The sequence below is a fragment of the Anomalospiza imberbis genome, chromosome 12 (assembly GCF_031753505.1).
Source record: "Anomalospiza imberbis isolate Cuckoo-Finch-1a 21T00152 chromosome 12, ASM3175350v1, whole genome shotgun sequence".
In the NCBI taxonomy this organism is placed as follows: Eukaryota; Metazoa; Chordata; class Aves; order Passeriformes; family Viduidae; genus Anomalospiza; species Anomalospiza imberbis.
Genome location: NC_089692.1, coordinates 19,235,938 through 19,262,631, shown reverse-complemented (window position 1 = coordinate 19,262,631; position 26,694 = coordinate 19,235,938). Strand labels below are relative to the sequence as shown.

The following is a 26,694-nucleotide window of genomic DNA, read 5'->3' as shown; positions in this document are numbered from 1 at the left end:
GGCTGCATTAACCCCTCTCCCCGGCGCTGCGGGGCTCCTGACGCCGGCTCGCAGCGGCCGCGGCCCGCGGGGCTCCCGCAGCGCTCCCTGAGCGCGGGCGGCCGCCAGCAGTCCCCCGGGCCGGCAGGGGGCGCTGCCGCGCGGCCCCGGCCCGGCCCCGTCCCGGGGCCTTCCGCGCTATCCCGGCCCGGCGTGATCCCGGGGTGATCCCGGGGTGTCCCGGTGTGATCCCGGCGTATCCCGGCCCGTCCCGCTGTGATCCCGACGTGATCCCGGGGTATTCCGGCCCGTCCCGCTGTGATCCCGACGTGATCCCGGGGTATCCCGGCCCGTCCCGCTGTGATCCCGACGTGATCCCGGGGTATCCCGGCCCCGTCGCCCTCTGATCCCGCTGGAATCCCGGGGTGTCTCGGTGCGATCCCGCTGGAATCCCGGGGTGATCCCGGGGTGTCTCGGTGCGATCCCGCTGGAATCCCGGCGTGATCCCGGGGTGTCTCGGTGCGATCCCGCTGGAATCCCGGCGTGATCCCGTCGCGGGCCCGTCCCGGCGTGCTCCCGCTGTGATGCCGGCGTATCCCGGCCCCGTGCCGCTGTGATCCCGCTGGAATCCCGGCGTATCCCGGCCCCGCCGCCATGGGGAAGAAGGGGAAGCGCGACAAGAAGGGGAAAGGCGCCGAGAAGACGCTGGCGAAGCTGGAGAAGAAGGTGTCCCGCAGGGCCAAGAAGGAGGAGGTGACGGGCGCCAGGGAGGGCGCGGGGCCGCTCTGGGGGCAGGGGGAAGGTTGAGGACAGCGCTGGGAGCAAAGGAGCGAATCCAGAGGGAACCTGGGCTGCCCAGGGAAAGGGAAGCATGTGATGGGTTGGAAGGGATCCACACGGATCATCCAGCCCAGCTGCCGGCCCTGCGAAGATACCACAGCAATCCCACCATGTGCCTGAGAGCTTTGGCCAGACCTCCTTGAAGCTGGATTTCAGGGATGCCCCTGGATCCCTGGCAGTGTCCCAGGCCAGGTTGGACGGGGCTTGGAGCAAGCTGGGATGGTGGAAGGTGTCCCTGCCCATGGGTGAGATTTAAGGTCCCTCATTCTCTGATTCTAAGCAGAATCTTGCTTAAATCCCCTGCGGTCCCTTGTGTGTGACAGCAGGTGTAAAAGGAGAGGAAAGCACAGTTTAAGGATCCTTCTTCCTTTCCATCCCCTTCATCCTTTTCTCCTGGTCCTAAAAGCAAATGAGAACCTTGGTTTCTCCCACTCCTAGAGGGGCTGCTTGTGTTTAAGCCTCAAAGCAGTGACTTTTCCCTGGTAAAAAGCGCTGTTAATGGCCTAATTTAAAGCTCCAAGGCTTGGAAGGTGCCCCTTTGGAGTCTCCTGGCTGCAGGGAGAGCTGATTCCGTGCTGCAAAATTCCCAGGCTTTGGAAATCTCTGCTTGGAGCACACCTTCAGCCAAGTGACCTGAGGTGGGGTGGTGGGAGAAACCCTGGCTCAGAGCCTCCCATTGCTGCAATCCTGCTCCTGCCCTTGGGCTGTCAGCAGTTTTGGGGGCCAGATGTTGGCTTTAATTGAGTGAAGTTGAAAGGGAATAAAGATGCACGAGGTTTCTCTGGATATAAAAGAGTTTCCAGTTATATTTGGGCAGTTATTTTTTTTCCTAAAGAAAGGGAAACTGGGAGTGAGTGCTGGTTTCTCTGCATGTCAAGCTGCTCATGTCTGGCCTTTTCTTTCCAGGAGGATCTTGAAGCCCTGATAGCAGAATTCCAGAGTTTGGATGCTAAAAAGACCCAAGTAATTGAGTCATCCTGCCCACCCCCTTCACCCAGGTGAGAGCTTGTGTGAGGCTTTGGCTGCCGCTTGTAGAGCAGCTGGGAGTGCTTTTAATGTAATTTCTTTATGTAAAGTTATTTCCCAAGAGTGGAAGGTATACCTGATATCTGGAGTTATGAAACACCTGGAATACTGAATTAATGGTTAAAAAGAGACCAAAAGCCTGGTTTTGGGCATCCAAATCCATTTTTTAACCATCACATCAGCACAAAAGAGGCAAAGCAGGGTTAGATTTCAGGGCTTTGAGGGGAAAATTAAAGTGAAGAGGAAGTGTGGGGTTTGGACTAGAGGGCTGAAGGGAATTCAGAGGCAAAAGGATGTGTCATGAGGTAAAAAAACACTTTGTTAAGTGGGGTTCACAAACTTGGGGTGTTCAGGAGAGCAGTCACCAGCAGCAAGTGCAGAATAATGACACAGATAAATGGAGAGGAGACAGCCCAGAGTTCTGAGCCCTCATAAAAGTAATTTTTGTTCCTGCCACCCCAGCATTAAAATTCAGGAGCTCACGTCAAAGGGGGAGTTAAATCACAGAGTAACGTGTGCTCCTGAAATAGGAGAGCCTCTCAGACAGTGCCCCATTCATCTTGCTGGAAGTTTTGGAAGAAATTAATTTCTTTGGAGAAGTTTTTAGCCCTGGGGTGAACATCACAGCAGGGTAATTTGGCAGATGATGGAGAGACCTTTGGGGCTGGAGGGCAGAGGTGCTGGTGCCTGAGTTAAAGGCTCCAAGATTCAGGGTTTTAAGGACTTTCACATTTTTTTTTTTTTTTTTTTTTATCCTCTTTTCTTACAGGCTGAACTGTTCTCTTTGTGCTCACCCCGAGAGAGATGAGCTGATCCTTTTTGGAGGTGAATATTTCAATGGCCAAAAAGTAATGTATACTTCATTTTCTTCTTCTTTATCTCCCCCCTCCCTCCTTTTCCTGTAATTTGCACGGGTCTCATTTGAAGGGAAATTCAAGGCAGAGTCATAAAATATGCATTTGTCCCTGAATGAGAGCAAAATAGCCTTTTAATTCTGCCATGGCTCTGTCTCATGGCTGAGCAGTTGGCAGGAAGGAGACATGCTGGAACCCATTAAGGAGTCAGAGTGATTGTCTCAGCATCAATATTTCAGGGCTTCATAATTTCTCCAGACTTAATTGTAGCCATATCTGCCCCTCATTTGGGATAACTAGTGAAGAATCTCTTGCACTTCTCAAAACAAGATATTTCTGCACCTTTGCTGCTGGCTGCCTTGGAGATGGGAGCAGCAGCAAATTGTTGCACTCAGGGACACTCTTTTTCCTGAATTTCTGCAGGTTGCAAGTGGTTATTTTGCTCCTGGAGACAAACTGCTCTGGAAAACCCCAGCCTGGCAGTGATATTTGGCCACCTCAGAGTTACCCAGTGTGATGAGCTGAACTAATTCTGCTTTTTATACCACCTGGAGCTGTTCTTTGCTCTGAGCAGCTTTAACTTGAACATCTGTGTTAAGCTCCAGCTTTTTAAGTCCTCGTATTTCAAGCTGTCACCACGGGTTTGGGAAGGAACATTCCAGCCCAGTGGAAGAGTTGCTGCCTCCCAGTGCAGTGCAGGAGCTCGTTGTCCTCCTTCCCTGCCCTCTGAGGAGGTTGTGCTTTGCAATCTTCGCCCCAAACCCCCTGGGCTGGGCTGGGCTGGGCTGAGCTGAGCTGAGCTTCTGTTCCCTCTCCCTGTCTCACAGACCTACCTGTACAATGACCTGTACATTTACCACATCAGGAAGAACAGCTGGGCCAAACTGGACATCCCCAACCCACCCCCGAGGCGTTGTGCTCACCAGGTAAAGCTCTGGCTGCCAGAGCAGCAGCTGGGATTGTTCTGAAGCTGACTTGGGAGGAGGGTTTGAATTTTTTCAGCTCCTGAGGGTTTCTTGCCTGTCTTTGTCCTCCTCCTAATGGGCTACCAGTGGTGTCACTTCAGCTTTTCTGTCCAAGGTGCTCTGGACACTGGGTGCCCTCTGGAAGTGTTTGCTTTAGAATGAAGATTTGGGGTTGTATCTGTTGATTTGGCAGAACTCAAGCAGAGCCAGGGAGCAGATTCTTCCTCAGAAATTAATTCTCTTTGCTGCATTCTACAAGGACCAGCTCAAATCCATAATCCTAGGGGGCCCTGAATTTTCAAACTGGAATTTGACCGAAGTCCATTGTTCCCTTCATGGCCACAACCCTCATCCATGAACGTCCCAGACACTGCCGCTGCTGCCAGCAGGGAGCACTTGGGCTCTTCTCCACCTCTGCAAATCCAGGTCACTGGCTGCTTGTGAGGATGAGGAATTTGGGCTTGTTTACTTTATGTGAACACCTGCACAGTAGAACCTGGACCAAAGACTTGTATTTTTTGCAGGTCTTTGGCCCTCAGCAGCTGATAGATTTTCTTACCTGCTGCAGCCAGTGGGTGACTGGTGCCTTCCCAAAGCTGCCATTCAGGATGTGAATGTCCTTTTCCTACCCATCCCAAAGCTCCCTGGTAAGATCCAGCACCCCAATTAGGTTCATATCCCTTTGTAACGTTACTGAGTGCCAGTCTTGCTCTGAGCTGTGTATCCTTGAAATATTCTGCTTTGATTTTTGTGCTGCTTTGTGTTGCTCAAGATAGAACTTGGTTACAGAGGCCACATTCCAGCAGCCAGCAGGTGGCTGTCGAGCAGCTCAATCCAAAGGGAGCAGCTCAGGAGCTGCAGCTGGATTACAACAACAATAAATTGAGGAGTCCTGCTTCAGCAGTGTTTCTGTCTGATAATTAATTATGGTTTCACAGGAGACAGTTCAGCCTCATGAGTTGACTGCTTTGTCTTCCTTGTGGCTTTATATTTAATGCATAGCTCAGAGTTAAATAGAAGTGTGTCTGTGGGTGCCAGGTGCATGCTTTTAGTTTTATTTGTCATCCCTGGTCTCTGACACACAATCCACTGTTGGAGTTGAGGTGAGAGGAGCTACGGGCAGGTTTTGGCAGTTGTTCAAGGAAGAAGGTTTGGTTTTGTCATGAATTTCAAGCCAGCTCTTGGAAAGTTCACCCACAAGTATGAGCAGGCTGTTGCATAAACCTTCCCTTTAAGCTTTTAAGCACTGGATGCCCATGGAATTCAGGCACACATCCCCTTTGTTTAGGTAACTTCATGTTCTCACAAATCCTGCCTGAAAGCACACCCTGGATTTTCTTATTTAATCATTTCATGTTTGAGCTGGTTTATGGCAGGGCATGGTCCTGTGTGTGGCTAAAAATCTTTTTTTTTTTTTTTTTTTTTGCTGGGAGAGACAGGCAGGGAATGAAGCCTTGAGAGGAAAGAGATCATTATCCCAATGTTGAGCTGTGATGGGTACCCTGGAGAAAACACAAATTAAAATTTGCATAGCCACAGCATTTCCTTCTTGGAATTCCTTCCTTCTTTCTTGGTCCTAAGACAGATAACTTTAGTGAAGTGGAATCTTGCTCTTCTCCCTGCTTTTAATTGGCATCTTGCATGCCAGTGGTGTTGCTGTGCAAAAAAAAAAAAGCCAAAAACAAAACAAAACAAAAAAAACCCACAAAAAAACCCCAAAAAACTCCTCTCTGCTTTGACACAATCAAAGCTGTAACAGTCTTTCCTCTTGTCCAAATGCTGCACATTTCCTTCTGTATTTGGGTTTTCTTTTTTGGTGGTTTTTTTTTCTTTCTTTTCTTTGGTTTTGAACAGAGAGAGTTGAACAATTTTTGTTACATTAATCCCAAGATGTTTCCTAGGAAACTTTGAGCTTCCCACAGGAGGTGAGAAGAGCCCAGCTTCTAGGCCAGCTTTCCCTTGCTCTAGAGAAGATGTGCTGAACACTTTTAATCCAAATTCTCCTTCCTTCAGCCCCAGAGAGCTGCTGCTGTTCCCTGGGATTTGGAGCTGTGTGTTTGACAGGGGAAGCTCTGTGCCTGGTTTGGAATCCTGCTCTGACCCAGCTGTCCCTTGTCCTGCAGGCAGCTGTGGTGCCCACGGCTGGGGGGCAGCTCTGGATCTTTGGGGGGGAGTTTGCCTCTCCCAACGGGGAGCAGTTCTACCACTACAAAGATCTCTGGGTCCTGCATTTGGCCACCAAGACCTGGGAGCAGATCAAGTAAGTGCTGGGCCCTCGTGTCTGGACCATTCTTTTGCCAAGAAATTTGGATTTCTGATCCCTGAGATCCTGGTGTTCAGTGACTCTTTGGTGTTGGCCTCATGAGGAGCTGTGCCAGTGTGATCCAAGTTTGATTCCTGGTTCAGTGCTGTGATTTCCTAGCTCTCCCTTAAATACAGAGATACCCACGCTCAGAGGGGTGGAGAAGACACCGGGATTGAGAGATGTGTTCCAAGTCTGTTGAGACCAAAGCTGGTTTATTTCATACCTGATTTTTGGGGTGTGGGTGTGCCTTGGTGTTGCTTAACTGAAGGGAAGAGTTTCATGAGCAGCTCTCTGTTCCCAACCCTGGCAGGTGCAGGTGTCCAAAACTGGTGCTCTGTTTTCCTGGGCTCCTCCAGTGGGGGCTGTACAAAGCCAGTGCAAGGATCTCCCAGTTTTAACACCATTGGACAAGCCAATTTTATCTACCCAGCTTCACTCCTGGCATTTGAGATTCCTGCTGCCTTGAGATTCCTTGGAATAAACAAGCCAGTAATTCAGGCCTGTCAAAGGAAACAGGTGCCAAAAGTTTTTGACAGGAGTGAAAGTGCAAATGTTTTCAGTGGATCTGGCCCAAAATTCTGTGTTGATGTTTCTTTAACCTTTGGCTCCTTGCTTTGGCTGCTCCTGTTTGTATTTGCATGAGAGGAGAGTTCTAGTGACATCCAGTGGACTGAGAGGCAGGAGATTGCCTTTGGGTCCGAGTTTGGCATTGACTTCCTCTTGGACTTTGGGATTGTCTTGTACCCAGAACAAGTTTGGGTGGGCTGGAGCTCCAGATCACCCTCAAAGTGCACTGAGAAAGGCAGCAGCTTTTGATCACTTAGGAGCTCCATGTTCTTCCTTCAGGTGGGAACACCAGATCCGTCCAGGTTGATCCCTTTTCACCCTGTTAGAGGGTGTGGGGTCTGTTAGCTGTGCCTGCCTCTCCCTGCACAGTGGCTGAGGCTGCTTTGGGATGAGCTGTGCAGGGATGGGGCCAGGGACTCCATCCCGAGGTCACACAGTGACTCACTGTGCCTGTCTCCCCCTTTTCCCTCTCCCTGCAAAGTGGAGGCATTGATAGTGCCTGACAAGTGGGAATTTGGAGTCTACTCCATTTGAGCTTCCTGCCTGGTTTGAGTGGCCCTCTGTTCTTCAGCCCTGCTGGAATTTTGGGAACACCCATGCCCTGGTCCCAGTGTTGGAATCAGGCAAAGCACATCCCCTCCCCATCCTTGGGCTGCTCCCGGAGCTGCATTAATGAGGCAAAGGGAGGAAATGGCTTTGTTTTAATGCTGACCTGGCTGAGCACAAAAATCCAAGTTCTGCTGCCTCTTTGCTTTTCCATACAGCATCTTGGTCAGGAGGCTGCTTGGAAAGGGGAACAGGAAAGGGCAGAGGTGATTGTTGGCTTCTACAGGGGATTTTATCCTGCTTCTTTTAAAACTCTGATCATGGCACCTGCTGCACTTCACCTCCTTCAGCATTTCCCATTTGTTGGGATCATGGTGAGGAACCATCCCTGGTACCAAGAGCCTTCACACACACCAAGGAATAATTCCATGTATCCAATGTGCTGCCACTGTTACCTGAATAAATGCCAGGTGACAGACATGGGGTACAGATTAGTGTGGGGTTTAGAAAACATCATTTTAGTGTGAATATTAAAGTAATAAAATTAATCATTCATGAAGAAATGTCTGGACAAGAGAAGCAAAGTTTCTGTTTCTGTTCCCATGGGAAGGATCACGAATGCCCCATTCCAGGTGGGTTTGATGTGTTGGTTTGTTCAAGATGACCCTGCTGTGATAAAAGCATGAAATTCTAGGAAATTTGGTTATTCCAGTCCCCCAGCTCAGATTCCAGACGATGACGTTGTCCTTCCTGGCCTACAATTCCTGCCACAAACCATCCTGGTGCCCTGAGCTTCAATCTGAAACACTTAGGAAGAGAAAACCTTGACTAACTCTGAAAACTTCCCTGTGCTGGAGAAGTGCAGCTCCGTTTTCTCCTAGCACAGAGCACAGTGGTGCTAGGCTGCCTGACAGAGTTAAAAGTTGCTAAATTTAGCAAGATTTAGCTGTGTTTCCTTGCATTTTGCATGCACAAAGATGATCCAAACCCAGCAAATCCCAGCCCGTTAGAAGCCGTGCCAGCAGCTGACTTTGACTTAGTGCAGCCACCTTATCTTGTGTGTGATGCACGAGGTTTCCTCAGTCCATGAACTGTTTGTTACCCTGCCTTGGAGCAGCAATATTTTAACCTAATTGCCTCATTCCTTCCTAGAGAGAACATTCCCAGTCAGCTCTGTGAGTCCCAGTGCCCTCCCTCAGGGAAAGACAGGGAGCATCCTTGGGGCTTGTGCTTGGGAATTGCCACATCCCTCCTCTGCAGCTCCCTTCACTGAAATTCTGGAATGCTGGTGATATTTCCTGTAGGATTTGGTGGGATGTGGTGCTGTCAGTTTCCCAGTTTCACCAGAGTCTGTTTAACTGGAGCAGTCCCTGCAGTGGAGGATGGCCCAGCACAGGGTTGGGTCTGATGGATGCCTCTCCTTGCTCACCAGAAAGGTCAGGTCCTGCCACACCAGGTAGAAGATGCTTAAAGAAAAGGGTGTTTTGGTGTAAGTCAAGTAGGTTGTCAGCCCAGAAATGAGTTTGATCTTTAGCAGATCAGGATGCAGGTGTACAGCTCTGGATTGACTTTGCAAGGGGTTGGAATTGAGAATTTTGGGCTCTGTGCCAGTTGTGTTTTCCCTTCTCTGTTTCCACCTGAGTATCCAGACACGAGGGGACAGAATTTGTGTGTGCCACTGACCCCAGCACTGGGACATTCCCAGGGAAAGGTGTAAAACATCACAAATCCTGAGTTCAGCTGCCTCTGCAGGATAAAAGTGCTCTGTCCTCAAGTGCCCCTGTGATGGAATGTTCTCTTCAGCCCCACTTTTATTATTATTGAGCATTCCCAAGCTTCACCTGAGCATCCTGTGGATGAAGAGGCAACTCCTGCAGCCTGTAGCCACTGGGACAAGTAATTCATGAATCTGGGGGCTGAATTCAGCTCTGGTTTGTTACTACAAGTCCCAGAGTAACTCCACAGGCAAAAGAAAATTCCTTATGGAGCAGCTCAGATCAGCCTCATGCTGTACATGTGTAAAGCCAGTCCTTAGCCAGAGTTTTTCATCTATTTTTTAAAAAGTCTTTAGAATTTACAGCTCCCTCCTACATGTCTGCCTTCTGGTGTCAACCCCATGAAATCGAGCATTAATCACAAAGTCTGGGAAACCATTTCTAAAATGTTTCTTTGGGACCAGGAGCACTGGAACAGGTAAAAGGGAAGAGTTTGTGCTTGGGAAACAAGTTCCAGGAAGATGCTCCGGGAGTGGGAATGAGGTTCTGCATCGCTGCCAGTCCTGCCTGACGTTGCCATTTGTGCCTTGGAGTTAAATCTACATTGGTGGGAGCTTTATTAAAACACATCAATGAATAAACTTTTATTGATTTTGAACTCAGAGGGAACCTGTTTGAGAAACAAGGCACAAGATATTCTCCGAGAACAGGATTTTAGAGCTCATGTTGGGTTTAATTCATCCTCTCCTTAAAAAAATGAAAAGATGATTTTAAAAGTGCCATCTTTTGGAGTAGTGACACGGGAGCTTTGTTACAGCAAGAGAAAATAATGATTTCAGGTCTTGATGAAATTAATACCAGAGGTGCTGTTCTGCAGGGTGATACTTAAAGATCCAGTAAATGCTTGGGAAAAACCTCCTCTCAGTTAGAATAAAGAGTCCAAGCAATCAATATTAATTCAGTCTTCCCCAAACGCTGCTGTTCTGGTGGAGTTTCTCATTATCACCGGGGTGAGGTTGTCATTTTCCATGGTGAATAAGGGCCCTCATTTTCTCTCTCCGCAGAAATCCCTCACCACGTTCCCAGCTCCCTGCTGCCACTCCACAAGTGTGGCCAGGGGGTTGTGGCTTTAGGTTTTGCTGCTGTTTTCAGCTTTATTTGTTTAGGCCCTGATTGTGCAATCACTTCCACTCCTTAGGGCTGCCTGTTGGAGGAGTCTTGCTGGGCTCAGTGGTGCCAGCTGGGAGCTTTAGGAGACTCCTCAGTGAGGGAAAATGGGATGGATTCATCCATAGAGGCAGAGAACACACAGAGCAAACCCTCCTTGGCCTAGAGTTGGCCTCCTTTCCCAGTTGGAAAGTTGTTGGGATTGTTTTTGTTGTCTCTCATGTGATGCTGGGGGTGAAGGTGGAGGAAGGAGGGTGAGTCCATGTTGGGGTGGTGTCCAGCTGCCCAGCTCCTTGGGAGCCTTTTGGATGGGACAGATGGAGGGGGTGTTGCTTGTTTCTGGGAATGGAAGCTGCACATTTAACTGAAAGGTCAGGAAAGCAGAACAGGAATGTGTGGCTGCTTTTGAGTGTGTAGGATCATGGAGTGAGTCACAGAGTCATGGCATGGTTTGGGTTGGAAGGGACCTTAAATCCCATCTCATTCCTCCCCCTCCATGGGCAGGAATGCCTTCCACCATCCCAAGGTGCTCCAAGCCCTGTCCAGCCTGGCCTTGGACACTGCCAGGGATCCAGGGGCAGCCACAGCTGCTCTGGGCACCTGTGCCAGGAAGAATTCCTTCCCACCATCCCATCTATCCGTGCCCTCCTTCAGTGGGATAATGATCATAATGATGACAACGATGACTTGTTTTGCTGCAGTGCCTTTGTTCTTGAGGAAATCTGGGTAATTCATGAAGTGTTTTCACTGATTTGGTGTCATACCCAAACTGCAGGTGGATGAGTGAAGGTGTTGTTGATTTCCTGAGACACTGAGGGAGGGGGATGTCAGAGCCAGGCTTTGTCTCTTGGTGCTTGGAGAAAACATCTCGGTTTGGAGTGTCTTCCCTGCAATTGTGAAGTGCTGCTCATTAAACTCTCCTGAAGAATCAGCTCCTGAGTCATCACTGAGAAGACTCTGGGTGCTGTTAGGGTGGTTTATCTCTAGGAATAGAACTGCCTGTGCTGCAGTCCCAAGATTTCCTGGAAGAGCACCCATCCTGTCCTGGGGAAAAGCAGACACAGATTGAGGCAACCACGTTCCCAGTGGTTCCCATTTCCAGGAGAGGCTGAGCTCAACCAGCTCGGCTGCCAATAACCTCAAGAAAAATGGCCTGAGGCACTACCAGGACAGGGGATTTTGCTGATAAATGGAATTTCTTTGTGTTTCAGGGCACCAGGAGGGCCCTCTGGACGAAGTGGACATCGGATGGTTGTGTGCAAAAGACAGCTGATCATCTTTGGAGGTTTCCATGAGAGTGCAAGGTGGGTTGCTGGGGTGGCTGGGAGTTTGAGTCCTCATTAAAAAAGGCAACAAAATTTCACCAGTAACAGATATCTGGGTGTTGATGAGAGGAATATCCTCAGCAGGACTGGGACTGAACTGGATTTTTGTGTTAGAAAGACAGATCTTGATTTAAAGTCTTCAGGTGTGGGAGAGATCATTGTAGCACTGAAGCAGCTGCCCATCCTTGTAGCCAAGGCTCAGTGCAGCAATTTTGGCCTCTGAATCTTGTCAGATCCTTGTCTTGCAGAAGTGGGGGCTGTGAGCAGGGCTCTGAAATGCTGTTTTATCCTGTCCTGAGTGTCCCCATCACAAAATGTGCTGTGCCCATGTGCTCTCTGCAGAGATTTCATCTACTACAACGATGTGTATGCCTTCAACCTGGACTCCTTCACCTGGAGCAAGCTGGCTCCTGCAGGGATGGGGCCTGCTCCAAGGTCTGGCTGTCAAATGACTCCCACCCCCGAGGGCCACATCATCATCTATGGGGGCTACTCCAAACAGGTATGGGACATCTGTGCTAAGGCAGGTGTTGTCCACAGGCTGGGTATCAAAAATGGCATCTTCTCATTCTGCCTTATTTCATGCAGTTCTGCTGATTGAGGGGCTAATATTGGTTCAGATGATTTCTCTATTTTCCCTGCTGTTCTAATCCAACAGAAGGAATTGATGTCACTGAGGGAGGAATAAGCAACTGGGAGAAATGACACTTTTTTGGCAACTTAAAGCATTCTCAGGTATTCCTTTGTGCTTCAGCACTTGCAGGTTAAAAGCAGCAGTTGCCAGGAGACTTTTATTTTGTGCCATCAGTGGTAGAGGTGAGGGAGAAAACTCAATAAGCCAAAAAAGACTTTTGACAAGCACCAGGCTCCCTCAGCTCTGCTCCTTGCTCCGTTAATCCTGGGAATTTATACCAGAGAGCACATTCCTCACTGAGCAGGTATCCCTGTGTCCATGCTGGGCAGCAGGAAGGAAGTGTTTCATTGAGCAGAAGGCTCCTGCAAAAGCTTTTCATGTTGGGAATGCAGGCAGAGGCCCCAGATCCTGCTGCTCCCGTGGAAAGGCAGCAGGGGTGGAGGACGCCTTGTTCTTCTGAGGGGAATAAATGAACAAAGGAGGGAAGCAGGGAGAGGGGAGAGAAGGGAGTTGGTCTCTCTGTATATTTAGAAGCATTTGTGCCTCCTCAGGGCCTGAGCTTTGGGCTCTGCCTCATCAGATGTGCCTTGGATCCAGCAGCAGTAACGACACAGAGCTTTCTCCACCTGAAAGGGCTTTGTCCTCTTCCCTTCCCTGTGCTGTGTCCTCACTCCTGGAGGGTGGGGAGGGAGCCTGCATGCTCTGCTAGGTGTGGAGCTCTCCTGGAAGCAGCTGGGCTCCAGGTGCCCCATGGAAATGTAAAAGTCTCATGTGTTTGCAGTCGGTTCTGTTCCACTGCTGCTCCGGGTTGGTGTGAGCTGATGAAGGTGAAGGAGAAGGGATGGGGGAATGCAAAGCTGCCCTCAGCCTTTGGCAGGGCACTGGGCAAGGATGGGAGCTGGGGGAAGTTCTCTGCAGCTTGGAAAACAGCTTTTCCATTAGAACAGACACTCCATTAAGGCAAAGCAGACATTCCATTAAAACAAGACATTTTTCACAGATGTTAAAAATCTCCTTCCTTTGTCATGTGGAGAGCTCTGTGTGCTTCTCTCTGATGGGCCATTCCTGCCAGGCTCTGCTTTTGTGGCACAAACTGACCAAAGCTCTGAACAGAATTTTCTCTGCAACCTTCAGCATGCTCCTGAAAATTAAATTCAGCAGGATATAGCCCCTCTAGGAGAGAACCAATTCCATTAATGTGTGGCTATTTAATTCTCATTGTGTCTTCACTTAGAGCTGATTGTGGAGCTGAGTGTCTGGGTTTGCTTTGAAGTGCAGAAAGTGTGTTTGCCTGGGATACTCTTGGGAGAAGGTAGACATGGAGAAAACAATACTTAACTGGAGTTGGGCAGCTACAGGAGGGGACTTATTCCTTGTCTCCAGTTACAGGGGCAGATACTCCAGTCAGGGCTGCTATGAAGACATTTTGGGGAGTTTGAAGACATTTCTACATCTGAAACCAGGCAAATATGCAAGCAAAGCACCATTCATCAAATGCAGAATATTCCAAGGAGAGGCAGGACTAAGTCACACTTGTGATGGGAAATTTTGAAGGGAAGAGGGGAGGAAAATCATAATAGCTCTTATTTTTGAATAGGGACACGATTTGGCTGTCACATTGCTGGAGGAGGGTGGTGACATGGCAGGGCTGCTGTTCTGTGATGGGCAGGGAGCTGGGAAGGCAGAAAGAGAGTTTTGGGGCCTGCTTTGATTTCCTGAACTTGCAGAAGTGATGTGGAGAGTCTCTTCTCAGTAACATGTCAGTCCAGGGCTGAATACCCTTCATGGGACCTGATTAAAATTCTCTTTCCTGGCTGGGGAAATAGAGGCAGAAAAGATGGAGTGACTTTCTGAGGCACTGCAGGACTTGCAGAGCCAGGGCCAGCACCTTGGTCCCCCCCACACCTTTGCTGTGGATTTTCCTGAGCAAACCAGGCTGCAAGTGGTGAAAAAGGAGCTTTCCAACCCTGGGTGTGACTGCCTTGAGATGCTGGTGCCTGATATTTTGAAGAGCAGGATTCTCAGCAGGATTCTCAGGCTGTTTCAGCAGCAGCCTGGAGATGATAAAGACAATTTCTGTCATCTCCTACTGAAAGGGGTGTTGTGGGTGCTGCCAGCTCTGCCTAAAACAGACCTCACAATGCCCAGAGGAGCTCAGACCTGCTCTCCTGCTGATCCTAAAGATGTCCTCAGCCCTTTCCTGTGCTGGGGATGGGGCTTGCTGCAGCAAGCTGCATTTTGGGCTGTCTGAAGCACCGAGGCCTCTCCATTGCTAGGCAACAGAGGGGCTGGAGCTGCTGCTGCTCCACCTTGCAGGTGCAGCCCACAGGCTAGGGGAGGGCTGGAGTTACACGTGGGCAGGGCTTTGGGATGCCAGAGATGGCTGGGGTGTGGGGATCTTGTTGTTGTTTTGGGGTTTTAGTGGCAGTTGTCACAAAGCTGAAGTGGATTCTGCTGGGAGATGTGGAAGTGCCTGAATTGTAAGGTCTGGTGGGACTGGTTCCCTCTGTAGCTCTGCCTGCTGAACACTTTTGCTATTTGGATGTTTTTGAACACTGTTGATCTCCTATCAGGCAATTTTACCACATGGAGAAGCCTGATTGCACTTCTCAGGCTCTCTGTGCCTCAGTTCCTTTGCAGTCTGGCAGCAGAGTTGGAGTTTTCAGCTGATGCCTGTACAGCTCTTGTACCTTCCCACTGTGCCTGCATGTGCAAACTACAGGCTGGCCACTGTGCATATCCCAGCCAGTTTTTGTGCTGGAAAACAAACACCTGGAACTGGAAGGCACCAAGGACAGGGGGGAGCAGGAACCTCTTGCGAGTGATGGAATGATTTGCTCAGGGCTGTCTTGTCCTGGCTGGGAGGGGATGGATCTCTCCAGCAGCTGGAAGTGCCTGTGACAACAAAGACTGACTCCCACTGCACCTCATCAGGGTTTTCTGAGCCCAGGGAGCTTTGTCATGTTGCACACGCAGCGTGTTTGCTACAGGGAGCTTTTCAGGAGAAAAGAATGTGTTTTTTCCACACAGCTTGGATGGCTGTGGAGCCAGCTGCTCTCCCTGTGTTTGCTCTCCTGCCTCTCACGCAGTGCTGTGCTCCTCACACTTCGCCTGGGTGGAGCTGTGCAGTGCCTGGAGCACACTTCCCTCTCTTCTCCCTAAGAACTGAGCACCAGTCCCAGGAATTGGATACCAGCAACAACAAAACCTGCCAGCTACAGGTGTGCAGCAGGAAAGGGCTGGACCCAGTTGGTTTTAATCCCCTGTGACAATTCATTTCTCTTCTCTGGGTGCCAAAATCCCTGCATCCTGTAGTCTCCATAGAGCTCATCTTCCTGAGGGCTGGGATGCATTGCTGGCATCCTGGGAGCAGAGTTCCTCATCCCAGGAGGAAGGGAATGACAAGGAAGCTGTGCATGAAGGATGGCTGGATAATGACATTATTATCACAGCTCCTGTGGTGGTGTGGCAATGAGCTGCCTTGGGATGCTGCTGTTGCCATGAGCACTGGAATCCAGAGCTTCCAGGGAGAGGAGCAGGGAAATCACCCTGAAAATCAGGCATTTCATGGCTTCTGCTGAGCTTTCACCTTGTCCTTGCTGCTGCCTTTTGTAGGGATGGGAGTAGAGTTTCTGCTTCTGTTTAGGAGGATGAACCTGTTGCTCAGGGCTGTGAGGGACACGTGGCAAATCTGAATGACCCCACATGGCCAGCTGCAGGGGGACAGAGCTGTCACCTACCTCTGCCTCTTCTGGCTCAGGGCGGGTGACAGGGACCCACAGCCTGGGCTGGTCACAGGGGTGGGCCACGTGAGGTCATTGCAGGTCAGAGCTGCTCAACATCCAGGGCAGAATCCCAGAGGCCCTTGCAAGCCCTGGAAAGTTGACATGTCCCACTGGGGAGTGGGAATATGCTCCTTTTACAGTAGTTAAATCAGCCCCTGAGAGCACCCGGTCCTGTCTGGGCAGAGTAAAAGGCAGGACCTTGGCTCTTCTGTTTCCTCAGTGCTGCCCACCCTTCCTTTGTTTGCAAACCAGTTGGTTTTAATCCCTTGTGACAATTTATTCTGCTCTTGGTGCCAAAATTCCTGCATCCCATAGTCTCCATACAGCCACAGATCCCCGGAAATCTGTGCTGCAGCTTGGAGAGCCCTTCCTGCTGCCACAGGCAGGGATTCTGGCACATCACAGGGACTGTCCCTGCTTTGAATCCCATGGTTTGGAGCTCCCGGATGCTCCAGAGTGGCCTTTCCTTGCCCAGTCCCAGTGTTTGCATTTCCAGCTGGATCCCCTCTGTGATTTGGCCGCTGAAGCTGTTTCCCTGAGCATCTCTGTGTTTCCCTTCCCTGCAGAGGATCAAGAAAGATGTGGACAAAGGCACCCTGCACACGGATATGTTCCTGCTGAAGGCTGAAGGGGCAGGCAAGGAGGAAGGTGAGCACTGCCCTGGGAATGCAAATCCTCTCCCTTCCTTGGAATAACACACCAAAAAACCTGGAACCAAATTCCCCTCTCAGTGATAACCTTTGTGTTGCCCCAGTATTGGCTCAGGAAGAAATCCAGGAAAAGAGATTTTGGTGATTTTTTTTTTTCAGTTTGTATGTGGGAAGGAATTAAAACAACCTTTCCAAATTCCTGTTTCTGGGACATTTTGATCAGTGCTTTCCTGTTCACAACAAAATCTTGGGGATTGCAGAATTCTCCTGTGGTGGAGTATTCCTGGGTAGATGCCAAGGACCTGCTAAAGCTGCTCCATCCCTCCCTCCTCAGCTGGAGAAGGGAGAGAAAAGCCAATGGAGGACTCGTGGATTGAGATAAGGACTGGGAGAATCACTCAGCTCTTTCCCTGCTCCAGGCTGGGCCCATTCCATGGGGTACAATCCTTGTGGGACAGATTGATCCATGGTGGCTCTTTGGTTATCTTGGATTGGAATAGGAATTCCATCACTTTCCTTAGGAGATTTTCTCCTTGACTCAGGCAGTGGGACAATTTTCTTGGAGCTGAATTTCTAAAATGTTAAAATTGTGCTTGACTTCTCCAAACCTGACTGTCTGGGATGGGGTTTGGGGAGGAGGGTTGGGCGCCAGCACTGTCTGGACTCCAGGCCCTGTTTGCATTATTCCTATTTATAGTTTTATCTTGCTGGAATTGCAGTTCCTTCAGAAGCACAGGGCCTGGCAGTGCTTCTCCCAGCCTGCATTTCGGGGATTTGCTCTGAAGTCAGAGTAGAAGGGACTGGAGAAAAGCAGAGGGATAGAGCACAAGTCTTGTCCTGCTGCTGAGCCCTCTTTTAAAGCCTGGCTGGGGCTTTTTGGGATGATCTGTGTTTATTTTTGGGGGTAAGGCAGCGGTGCAGGGTGGCAGAAGAGGTGGAGAGAGCTGATGGAAGGTGGGAGGGCTCCATGGGATAACTGAGGGACATTTTTTGGTGCTTGAAGGCTGCATCTGATCAGGCCTTGTCTGATCTCCACCCTCCAGTAAAGGTGCAGACACTTTCAAGAGTCTCCTTGCTCCAGAAAGCTCTGAAAATACCCTGAAGATGCCATGAAAACATCCAAAACAGGGCATGGAATTGATGCCTCAGGTTTTAGCTTTTATATTTTCACATTCTGAGCTGCTTTAGTGTGCAGTTCTGAGCTTCACATTAGGGGATGGTGAGCTCTCTGCACAGAGCAGGGAGACAAAACAATTCCTTCTCCAGCTGGGGACCAAGGACAAGTGATCCCAATCTCAGCCCAAGAGCACAAACAACGTGGGCTGGAGAGAGAAAAACAAGCAGGATGGGACTGCATGGGCTAAAGCTGGAACGGGACAATGAACTGCAATGTGCCCATGGAGCAGAGCTGATCCCAGTGAGAGCCCCCGGGAGCGCTCGTGCATTTTGGGACCATTTGGGTTCATCTTGGGTGCAGCCCTGGCTGGGCTCTGGTGCTGCCCAAGGTGGATCCATGGAGAAGATCCTTTTGATCAATCCCTGCTTCATTCTGTAACTCTGCCCAGCCTCTGTTCCAGCTCAGCCTTCACAAGGCATCAGATTTCCTTGCTGGAATTCTGAGAGACCTTGGAATACATGAACCAAGCAGGATTCTCCTCTGCTGGTGCTCACATTTGTTCTCTCCATTCCAGACAGGTGGAGTTGGAGTCGCCTCAGCCCCTCTGGAGTGAAACCCACCCCCAGGTCCGGCTTTGCCGTGGCCGCTGCTCCCAACAACCGCTGCCTCCTTTTTGGGGGGGTGCACGATGAGGAGGAGGAGGAGAGCATTGAGGGGGACTTCTTCAATGACATTTATTTCTATGACATCGGGAAGAACCGCTGGTTCCCTGCACAGCTCAAGGTCTGGGGTTAAATAATTCAGTCATTTCATCACCTGGCACATCCTTTATGCCTGGTTTGGCCTCTTCGAGGTTTCACAGATTGTTTGGGTGGGAAGGGACCCTAAAGATTCTCTCATTCCACCCCTACCATGGGCAGGGACACCTTCCACGAGTCCAGGTTCCTCCAAGCTGGCCTTGGACATTTCCAGGGATGGAGGAAGGATTTTTCTCTCTTTGAAGGAATCCTGTATTTCTGGTAGCTCACTGCACCTGAGCAATCCCTCTCCTCCAGGAATCAGGCTGCCCCCTTATTGTGGAATGCAAAATGAAGCAAAGCAGCTTGAAAACATATTTCTGGTGTTTTGCTGAAAGCTCTCTCCAGGCCAGATAAATCTGACATGAGGGGAGTTCATTCAAAGCTGCTGTGAAAAGATTTTGGGATCAAACCCCTCCCTTTTCTCCCCAGTGCTGATGAGCTACCAGAAGAGATGAAATATTAACCTTGTCTCCAAGAGCTTCAGAGCTCAGCTCTTTGATTGTGTTTGAACCACTCTCACAGGCCAAGGGAGGTGCAAACCTGGTTCAGCTTCTCCTTCCCCCTGCCCCTTCCTGGCTTTGTTCTCCAAATGGAGAAATCAATCCCATAATAACAGGCAAACAGCCACTCAGCTGGTTGCTTCAGCCTTCCCAAACTGATTGTTTTCCAGCCCTTTCAGAGACTTCTTCCAAGACCTGGAGTGCTGCCTGGTAATGGGCTGTAATTTAGCACCCAGCAATTGTTGTGATTTCAGGAAATCGTGGGTTACTTTCCCTTGTCACAGAACAGTGGCCTCTGTGTGTTTGTGGCACCTGGGAGCAGGAGAGCTGCTCCTCTTTTAACAGAGGAGGCAATTCCACACCCCAGGTTCTCCAAGATCTTCACTGTTCCTCGTTTTAGGCTGGGAGAAGCTCATGCTGTAGGAGGAATTGCACTGATCACTTGAGACTAAATTGTGATGAAAACCAGGAATTGTTCCTTCCCTCCGTGCTGTCTGTATGAACTGCACACAATTGCCATGAAATCTCCTTTAATTCCTGCTCTCAGGGCCCAAAATCAGAGAGGAGGAAGCGCAGGCGTGGCAGACAGGCCGAGGCAGAGGCTGCTGGAGGGGAGGAGCTGCAGCTGCCACCCCCCCAGGGTCCCCTGGAGATCGTCAAGGAGGTGGTGGCAGAAGATGGCACCGTCATGACCATCAAGCAGGTGATCCCTGGAGCTGCAGAAGACAAGGACAGGTCTGGCTCGGAGGAGGAAGAGGAGGAGGAGGAGGAAGATGGAGCTCTGGGCCAGCCAGTGGAGCCGTGCCCACGCTCCAGTGCCATGGTGGCAGTGAAGCACGGGGTCCTCTACGTGTACGGGGGCATGTTTGAGGTGGGCGACCGCCAGGTGACCCTCAGTGACCTGCACAGCATCGACCTGCACAGGATGGACCAGTGGAAGGTGCTGCTGGAGATGGATCCAAGTAAGCTCTGCTGCTGGGAGCTCTCCCTGTGCCTTCAGGGCAGCAACACTGGGGGAAAAAAAAAACAACTGTGGGGTTTCCTCAGGGGTGGTGGAGAGCCTTTGAGTGGAGGTTTTCTCTGGATAGGAAAAAGTGTCTTACCTGTGTGGCCCAGAGCTTTGGGGTCACTGTAGAGTCAGCTCTGCCCTGTAGAAATTCAAGAGCTGTAAACATTGAGTTGTGGTGGCATGAGCCATCCTGGGAGCCCTGCTGTGCCACTGCTCCAAGGAACAGGGATGCTCTTGCCTGTCCCCACTGTCTCAGGGCAGTGAAGGGCTTGGGTCCTGCAGAGCATGTGGGCATTACCTGGGGTCATCTCTTTGTAAGCTTAATTCTCTCTTTGTACCCTAATTCTCTCTTTGTACCTCTCTTCTTTTTCCTTTCTCATCCAAGAAACCCAGGAATGGCTGGAGGAGTCAGAGTCAGATGAAGAGGAGGATGATGATGTGGAAGGTGCAGAGGGAGGGGAGGAAGAAGAAGAGGAGAGCTCTGAAGAGGAGAGTGAAGATGAGGAAGGTAATTACTAATAAAATACTAATCTAAAGTGGGGTTTAGTGCAGTGCCTGGTTCTGCTGCCAGCCTGGAAGTTCTCCCTTGCATCCAGGTGAGTTTTCCAGCAGAAGCAGCTTTCCTAACACAGTTCTCTTGGAATAAAAGAGAAATTTTCCTGCTTGCTGGTAGATTTTCAGGCTGTTCCATTCAGCCCCACGTGGCCTGGCTGGTGTGGCCCTGGTGAGCTGTGTGTGACCTCTCTGTGTCCCTCTCTTTGCCCAGGGGAGCAGCAGCACCCAGCAGTGCAGCCTGGGGAGGCCCAGGCCCAGTACACGGCCAGGACAGAGAAGTACTGGCTCGGGCTGGCCCGTAGCCACATGGGCCCCGAGGCCAAGGACAAGAAAGTGCTCAAGGTGGCTCATGCCATGGCCAAGACTTTCTATGAAGATGCCATCCAGATGTCCTGAGGCTGCTCCAGGAGTGAAGGAGGGTGCTGGGAGCAGTGGTCAGCCCTGCTGAGCTCAGCCCGATGTCCATGCTGGCTCCAGCCTGTCCCAGCTCTGGGCTGGCCATCCTGGATGGATGCTCTGGATCTGCTGGTACTCCTGGGAATGCTGTGGGAGGCTCCTGAGAAACAAGATTGCTGTCCAAGCACTTGTTCTGCTTGTTCTGGGCTGTACAACACTGACTTTGTTGTTCCAAAGTTGTTTGGGGTCTGTCCAGACAAACTGTGCTCATGACAATGGTTCACTGGTCCCAGATTCCCGACTGGGGCCAGGACATGTCTCCAGGTGTTCCTACAATAAACTCACTTGGTTATATCACCTGGTTTTGCTCAGTAAATCCCATCCCAGCTTTTGTTCTTGTTTTCCTCCTGGTGTGGAAGAGGGATTGCAGTTCCTGCTGTGACATCTGCAGGCTGTGTAAAGTGCACCAGCAGCTCTGAGATGCCTGGAAAAACCTGGGAATTCTTCCCTGCCTTACCTGTGAGATGCACTCACAGAAACCTCTTCCTTTTCCCTGTTCACTGTAGTTTTGCCTTTATGGAATCTCCCAGTTCAGTTTTTCCCCCTGTTGGTCTGGCTGTCCTGCAAGTGACCTCTTGATGACCAGTGAAATGTCCACCTGCAGACCTCACTGAGGCCAGGAAGGAGTGGGCTGATCCCAGGATTTGTTTTTCAGCCCCTCTCCTCAAGGCATCCCTTCCTTCCCAGCAGAGCAGTGCTGTGTCCTTGGGGGCAACAGATGGGATCCAAGAGTGTGCTGCAGCAGCCAAGTGATGCCTGGAGGTGCCACCAGGACTGGCTGTCCTTGTGCAGGGAATTCCAGGTGCCCTGGGTATTGCTGTGGCAGGGCCATCCCTGGGGATGCAGCTCTCCAGAGAGCAGGGCTGGGATCCGCTGGGCTAATTAGGACAGAAGGAAGATTAAATAGAGCTGACAGGGAGCTTTAATTGGTGAGATAAAAACATGGCTGGCAGGGAGGGACCTTCCCCATGAAATAACAGGTGAGAGGTGAAAACAAACCATTTATTGATAACCTGGGAGAGGAGAAAACAAAATATTTATTGATGATCTGGGAAAGGTGAAAAAGCATTTCTTGTTAATCCAGGAAGGAATCCCACGTGCTTGCTCACTCACCTGTTGTCCTCTCACTTGGGTAAGTTCACATCTTTCTGTGCAAAGTTTCGGGAGATTTGCCACTCCCTGGGAGGGTGCTGAGGCCTTGGCACAGGGTGCCCAGAGAAGCTGTGGCTGCCCCTGGATCCCTGGGAGTGCCCAAGGCCAGCTGGTATGGGGCTTGGAGCAGCCTGGGATGGTGGAAGGTGTCCTTGCCCTTGGCAGGGGTGGGATAGGATGAGTTTTAAGATCCCTTCCAACCCAACCCATTCCATGATTTGATGATCCCACGACTGCTGCAGTCATTCAGGAGCTGTGCAAGGAGCTGAGCTGGTCCCTAAGGCAGGAAAAGCTGCCACTGTCAGGATTCTGTTCCGTGCAAACCCCTCACCCCCGGCTCAGGAGATCCCATCCCATCCCTGCTCCATCCTGCCTCAGCACAGCCCTCTGGAGCCACCCTGTCTGTGTGACAGCTTCCAAAAATCCCTGCTTTCCATCCTCCCTGGACTTGCCAAAGCTGCCGTGTGTAATTAGTCCTTAGGTCTCAATTAAGCCCTTCACTGTGGGTCCCACCCTGTTTCTCCTGTCGCTCCTCCCCTGCTGATGCAGTCTGGCTGTGTTTTCTGGCAGGGATGCTGCCACAGCTCAGGATCTCTGGAAGCTGGGGCTCTGGAGAGAGCTGGAATCTGAGTCTTGGGTACAACCACCCAGACACCAGATGGGCTGGGAGCAGCTGACGTGGCACAGGGGGTTTGTCTTCCTTCCTTCCTTCTTGCTCTTCCCAAGGATGCAGTGCTGGACCAGCCCCTCTCACACAGGTGGGATCCAAATCTCCCTTCCCAAATTCCCCCTTCCCAATGGCTCTGCTGTGCCAGCCCCTCCTCATGCTGGCAGAACATAAAAATTCCAGTGCAGCCTTAAAAAACGATCCAAACCTTCAACTGACCAAGTGCAGCTGCCAGCCTGGACATAAAGCAGCAGGGCTGGATAATTTCCATGGATTTATGGCTCACCTTGATGGGCATTTTAATGGGCCTTGGGTAGGTCTGCAGGAGCCAGGCTCATAAGACAGGGAAATACACTGAATTACCTCTCTCTCTGGGCTACTTCTCAGGAATATTTCTGGCCTTGGGCAAATGTGAAAAGCCCAGGACTGAGACAAATTGCTCAACTCCCTGGGATTAAGAAAGGAATCATTATTTTGGAACGTGTGGGTTGGGAGCCAATTAATATTAGTCTGTGGCTGTCTTTCCTACTGAGCAAACCTCAGCTTGACCGAGTGGAATAGAGAGCTGGAAAATCCAAGTTGGATTTGTGCTGGTCCAGGGGCAAGAGCAGGAATAACTAGGCAGGCACCAGTGGGAAAAATCCAGTCAGGAAACCACCAGTGCTTTTATTTGATGGATAACAGGGGGCATTTTGGTGCTGTTTTACAGATATGAAAATATCTGTGTTTGCAGGGCTGTGTTTAACCTGCTCCTGACAGGACCTTTGTGTCCTGCACTTGAATGCACCAAAAAAAAAAAAAAGTCCTCGAGAGTCTTTCCAAAGAGTAGAAGCAGGATTCCAAATCCCAGGGGTGAATTCCCAAGGCTGCAATCCCAATATGTGTTTTTTTTTCGTTCATTTCAAGTGTGCAGCAAGCATTGAAGAGGGGACAAAAAAAACCGAAACTATGACTAAGGACCCAAAAGGAAAATCCAAAACAACACACAAAAAAGGAAGAGGTGGGAAGATGATGGACAGTTACTGTGGAAAATGGAATTTCAAAATTATCCTTTCCCCTGTCCACCCATAGCCCTGTGCCTGGAAAGGGAAAGGAAGGAGAAGAGGAAGCAAAACTGCGACAGGAGGGAATCAGACCATGTAAGGAAAAGAACTGAATTTAACTGGCACATGCTCTAATCCTTAGTTTATTTCTGGTTAAAAATATAGCAATCCAGTGCAGTGTAATAAGAAATCTGCTGAAAAGGTAGCAGAGAAACAGCTAAAACAGAAGCAAAGCAAAGCTGAGTCCACGAGTCCGGGCTGGATCCAACAACTCTGGACGTGAATGTCGGGGAGGGCTTTTCCCTCCTTCCCCACCCCCAAAATCTCCTGTGAGGGTCTCACCCCCCTCGGGAGCTGCCACCCTCCTGCACCCTTGTCCTGCTGCAGGATGAGGGTGGGATTTGGTCCCTGGCCCTGCCAAATCCCAAAGGAGCCGTGGGAGCTGCTGGTGGGGGAGCACCGAGGGGAGGGATGGGAGCTTTGGGAACGCCACTGGCCAGGCTGGGGCTGAGAGCACGCTGTGTGATGGGGACCAGGACAGCTCGGAACAGGGATACGCACCTTTAATGAGTATGCAGGTTATCCGTGGGGACGGGGAGGGGACAAAAATCAAGGCAGGCATAGTACAAAGATGGTAGAAACGAACAAATTAAGTGACATAGAAAAAAAAAAAAAAGAAAGAAAATACATCCTTAGAGGCTGCCATTGCCAATGATGTTTGGTTTTGATTTTCTTTTTTTTTTCTTTTTTTTACTTTTTTTTCTTCTTTTTTTCTTTTTTTTTTTTTTTTTTTTTTTTAATACAGGGACATGTTGGAAGCTGGAATATACATCCTGCATTACAAAGTGCAAAATACTACATGCTCAGAGCCCAAGCATGATGTCTGAAACAGTCCACAGCAAGATGTAAGAGACAAACCCACCACCCTCTCCCTCCTCTCTGGGACATGATCCAGCTGCTCCTCCCCAGGTGCCTTTGAGAAACAGTTGGATTTTTGCTTGGTTTTGCTTTATTGTCATCCTCAGTGGATTGGAATTGAGCCCTCTGTCCCCTGTCCCTCCCCACCCTGCTCCCTGTGCACATTTTTTGGGATGGGCTGGATGCTCCTCACCAGCGCAGCACCATCAGCCACTCCATCCGTGCTGCTGGAGGTGCCTCCAAGGGTTTTTTTGGGGAAGTTTTAGCCAGGAGAAATTGGCTGTGAATTAAAAGTAGCTCTGGGAGGTTTTCCTGCCTTGCCATGGGTGAGGAGCAGCCTGGGGAGGAGGAGTGAAGGCAGGAGGGTGCTGGGGCTGCTGCTCACACCTCATGTTCCCTATTCCCCCCTGCCCCGAGGAATTCTGCAAAAAGCCAATTTTTCTTTTATAAACAAGGATCAGAACGGGGCCTGTTCTGCCATTTTCCCATCCAGACAGGGTTCATTCCTTCCCTGTGCTCCTTCTCTCCTCCTCCTCACAGCAGAATTCCTCCATTTCCAAAGGGTGAAAAGCCTGACTTTGCTTTCCTCTCCCATTTATCATTAAAGCTGTTGTGGGTTTCCCTGGGAAACTCAGCCTGGAGCATCCCAGAACCCATCCCCACTCCACCCAAACTCTCCCCATGGTCCCCTCGTCTCATCTCCATTTTGGGGTTCATTGCTGTTGGTACAAAGACAATTTTTTTCTTTTGCTGGGTGGGGGTGAGGGGAAGGGAAACGAGGTTTTTTCTTTTGTTGGGATTCCTTCTCATCCTTCCCAGTGTTGGGGGGGCAGAGTGTTGATAGCATTTTGCCATGCCACACAGCATAGTGTTATACAAGCAAAGAATTTTGGCTAAAATCCAAAAAACATTACCCAGGAAAAAAGGCAAACTGTGAGTGAGACTCGATCATTTGTTGTTCTTCTGTGAAAAGACTTGGAAATTGTCAGAGGACAGTTCGAGTTACGATTTTTCCCTTTTTTTGTTGTTGTTGTTGTTTGGTTCTGTTTTTTTTTGTTTTGTTTTGTTTTTTTTTTTTGTTGTTTTTTTTCCCCCATTCATACATGTAACTGTTATTTTTGCAAACAAGACAGTCTTGAATCAGATGAAAAAGTTAATAAACAAAATGGCGACTCCAATATTTAGTAAGATCACCATGACTACCAGGATGGGAGCTGAACCCTGCAAGAGAAAGAGAAGGACAGCAGTTAGACGGATCCTTGGAATTCTGCAGGGATTCCAGGAGAATCTGGGGAGAATCCAAGGGAATCTGCTCTGGGGAGTCCAGGCAGCTCAGGGGGTGAGCAGATCCCAACTGACAGCTCCCAAAGTGCCCAGGAAGCCTTGGAGGATTTTTTAAAGCTGCCAAACACTTGGCTGTACCCCCTGAGGGATCATGGATCATCCCATGCCACTCCCATAGGAATTCTGGCTTTAAAAACAGAACTAAAATTGGTTGTTTATCAGGTGGTCAATCAAAAGGGAAAAAAAAAAAAACAAAACCAAAAAAGCAGATTAGATGGAATCTTAGAGTGGTTTGGGGATGGCTTGGGGTGTCCACAGGACATTTCCCAATAATCACAGTTGTTTTCCAGGTCCTGGACATCAGGCCAACACATGGGGGTCCATGTTCAGGCAACATTTTGGGAATGCTCTAATAACCTTTCCTGAGTTTATAAGGACCAAATGAAGCTCCTGGGAACCACCTGGAAGTGTCCAAGGCCAGGCTGGACAGGGTTTGGAGCACCCTGGGATGATGGAAGGTGTCCCTGCCCATGGCAGGGGTGGGATGGCATGGGCTTTAAGGTCCTTCCCACCCAAACCATGCTGGCATTCTGTGATTTCACCTGGAAAGCATTGCAGGAACCCCACTGCAGCTGCCCCGTACACCCCCCAACCCAGCTGGGCCGGACATCCCAGGAGTGGTTCAATCCCTCGGGGAGCATCCATTGCTTCCCCTGGAGCACGTCCTGGACAATCCTGTGGGACCTCCAGGGGCACTGCAGCCAGCCCTCCAACACATCCTTCTGCAGGACACTGGTCAGGAAAACATCCCTGGCCCCTCATCCATCCTGGCCCC

At 50.2% G+C, this 26,694-nt stretch overlaps 2 protein-coding genes across 5 annotated transcripts in view; one reads left to right on the top strand and one right to left on the bottom strand.

Moving 5' to 3' along the window:
* The first annotated feature begins 254 nt into the window (after positions 1 to 254).
* KLHDC4 (kelch domain containing 4) lies at positions 255 to 25,763 on the top strand. Of its 4 annotated transcripts, none has more exons than XM_068203171.1 (13): positions 255 to 377; positions 588 to 732; positions 1,726 to 1,817; positions 2,615 to 2,693; positions 3,527 to 3,625; positions 5,788 to 5,924; positions 11,176 to 11,268; positions 11,632 to 11,791; positions 16,275 to 16,356; positions 18,050 to 18,258; positions 19,323 to 19,737; positions 20,170 to 20,292; positions 20,551 to 21,092. In XM_068203171.1, exons 2-13 carry the CDS (start codon positions 634 to 636, stop codon positions 20,733 to 20,735), a joined length of 1,773 nt encoding a protein of 590 aa, XP_068059272.1. In that variant the 5' UTR covers positions 255 to 377; positions 588 to 633; the 3' UTR covers positions 20,736 to 21,092. The 4 variants fall into 4 exon arrangements, with proteins under 4 accessions (XP_068059272.1, XP_068059273.1, XP_068059275.1 ...); XM_068203172.1 differs by lacking the exons at positions 255 to 377; positions 20,551 to 21,092 and adding exons at positions 23,686 to 23,753; positions 24,463 to 25,763 and having other exon boundaries at positions 490 to 732; XM_068203174.1 differs by lacking the exons at positions 255 to 377; positions 20,551 to 21,092 and adding an exon at positions 24,463 to 25,763 and having other exon boundaries at positions 491 to 732.
* Positions 24,375 to 26,694, bottom strand: part of JPH3 (junctophilin 3) — a 55,198-nt gene continuing 52,878 nt past the window's right edge. Inside the window, exon 5 of the mRNA XM_068203170.1 lies at positions 24,375 to 25,796. Coding sequence (XP_068059271.1) covers positions 25,716 to 25,796 — 81 coding nt within the window. The 3' untranslated portion in view covers positions 24,375 to 25,715. The remainder of the gene's footprint in view (positions 25,797 to 26,694) is intronic.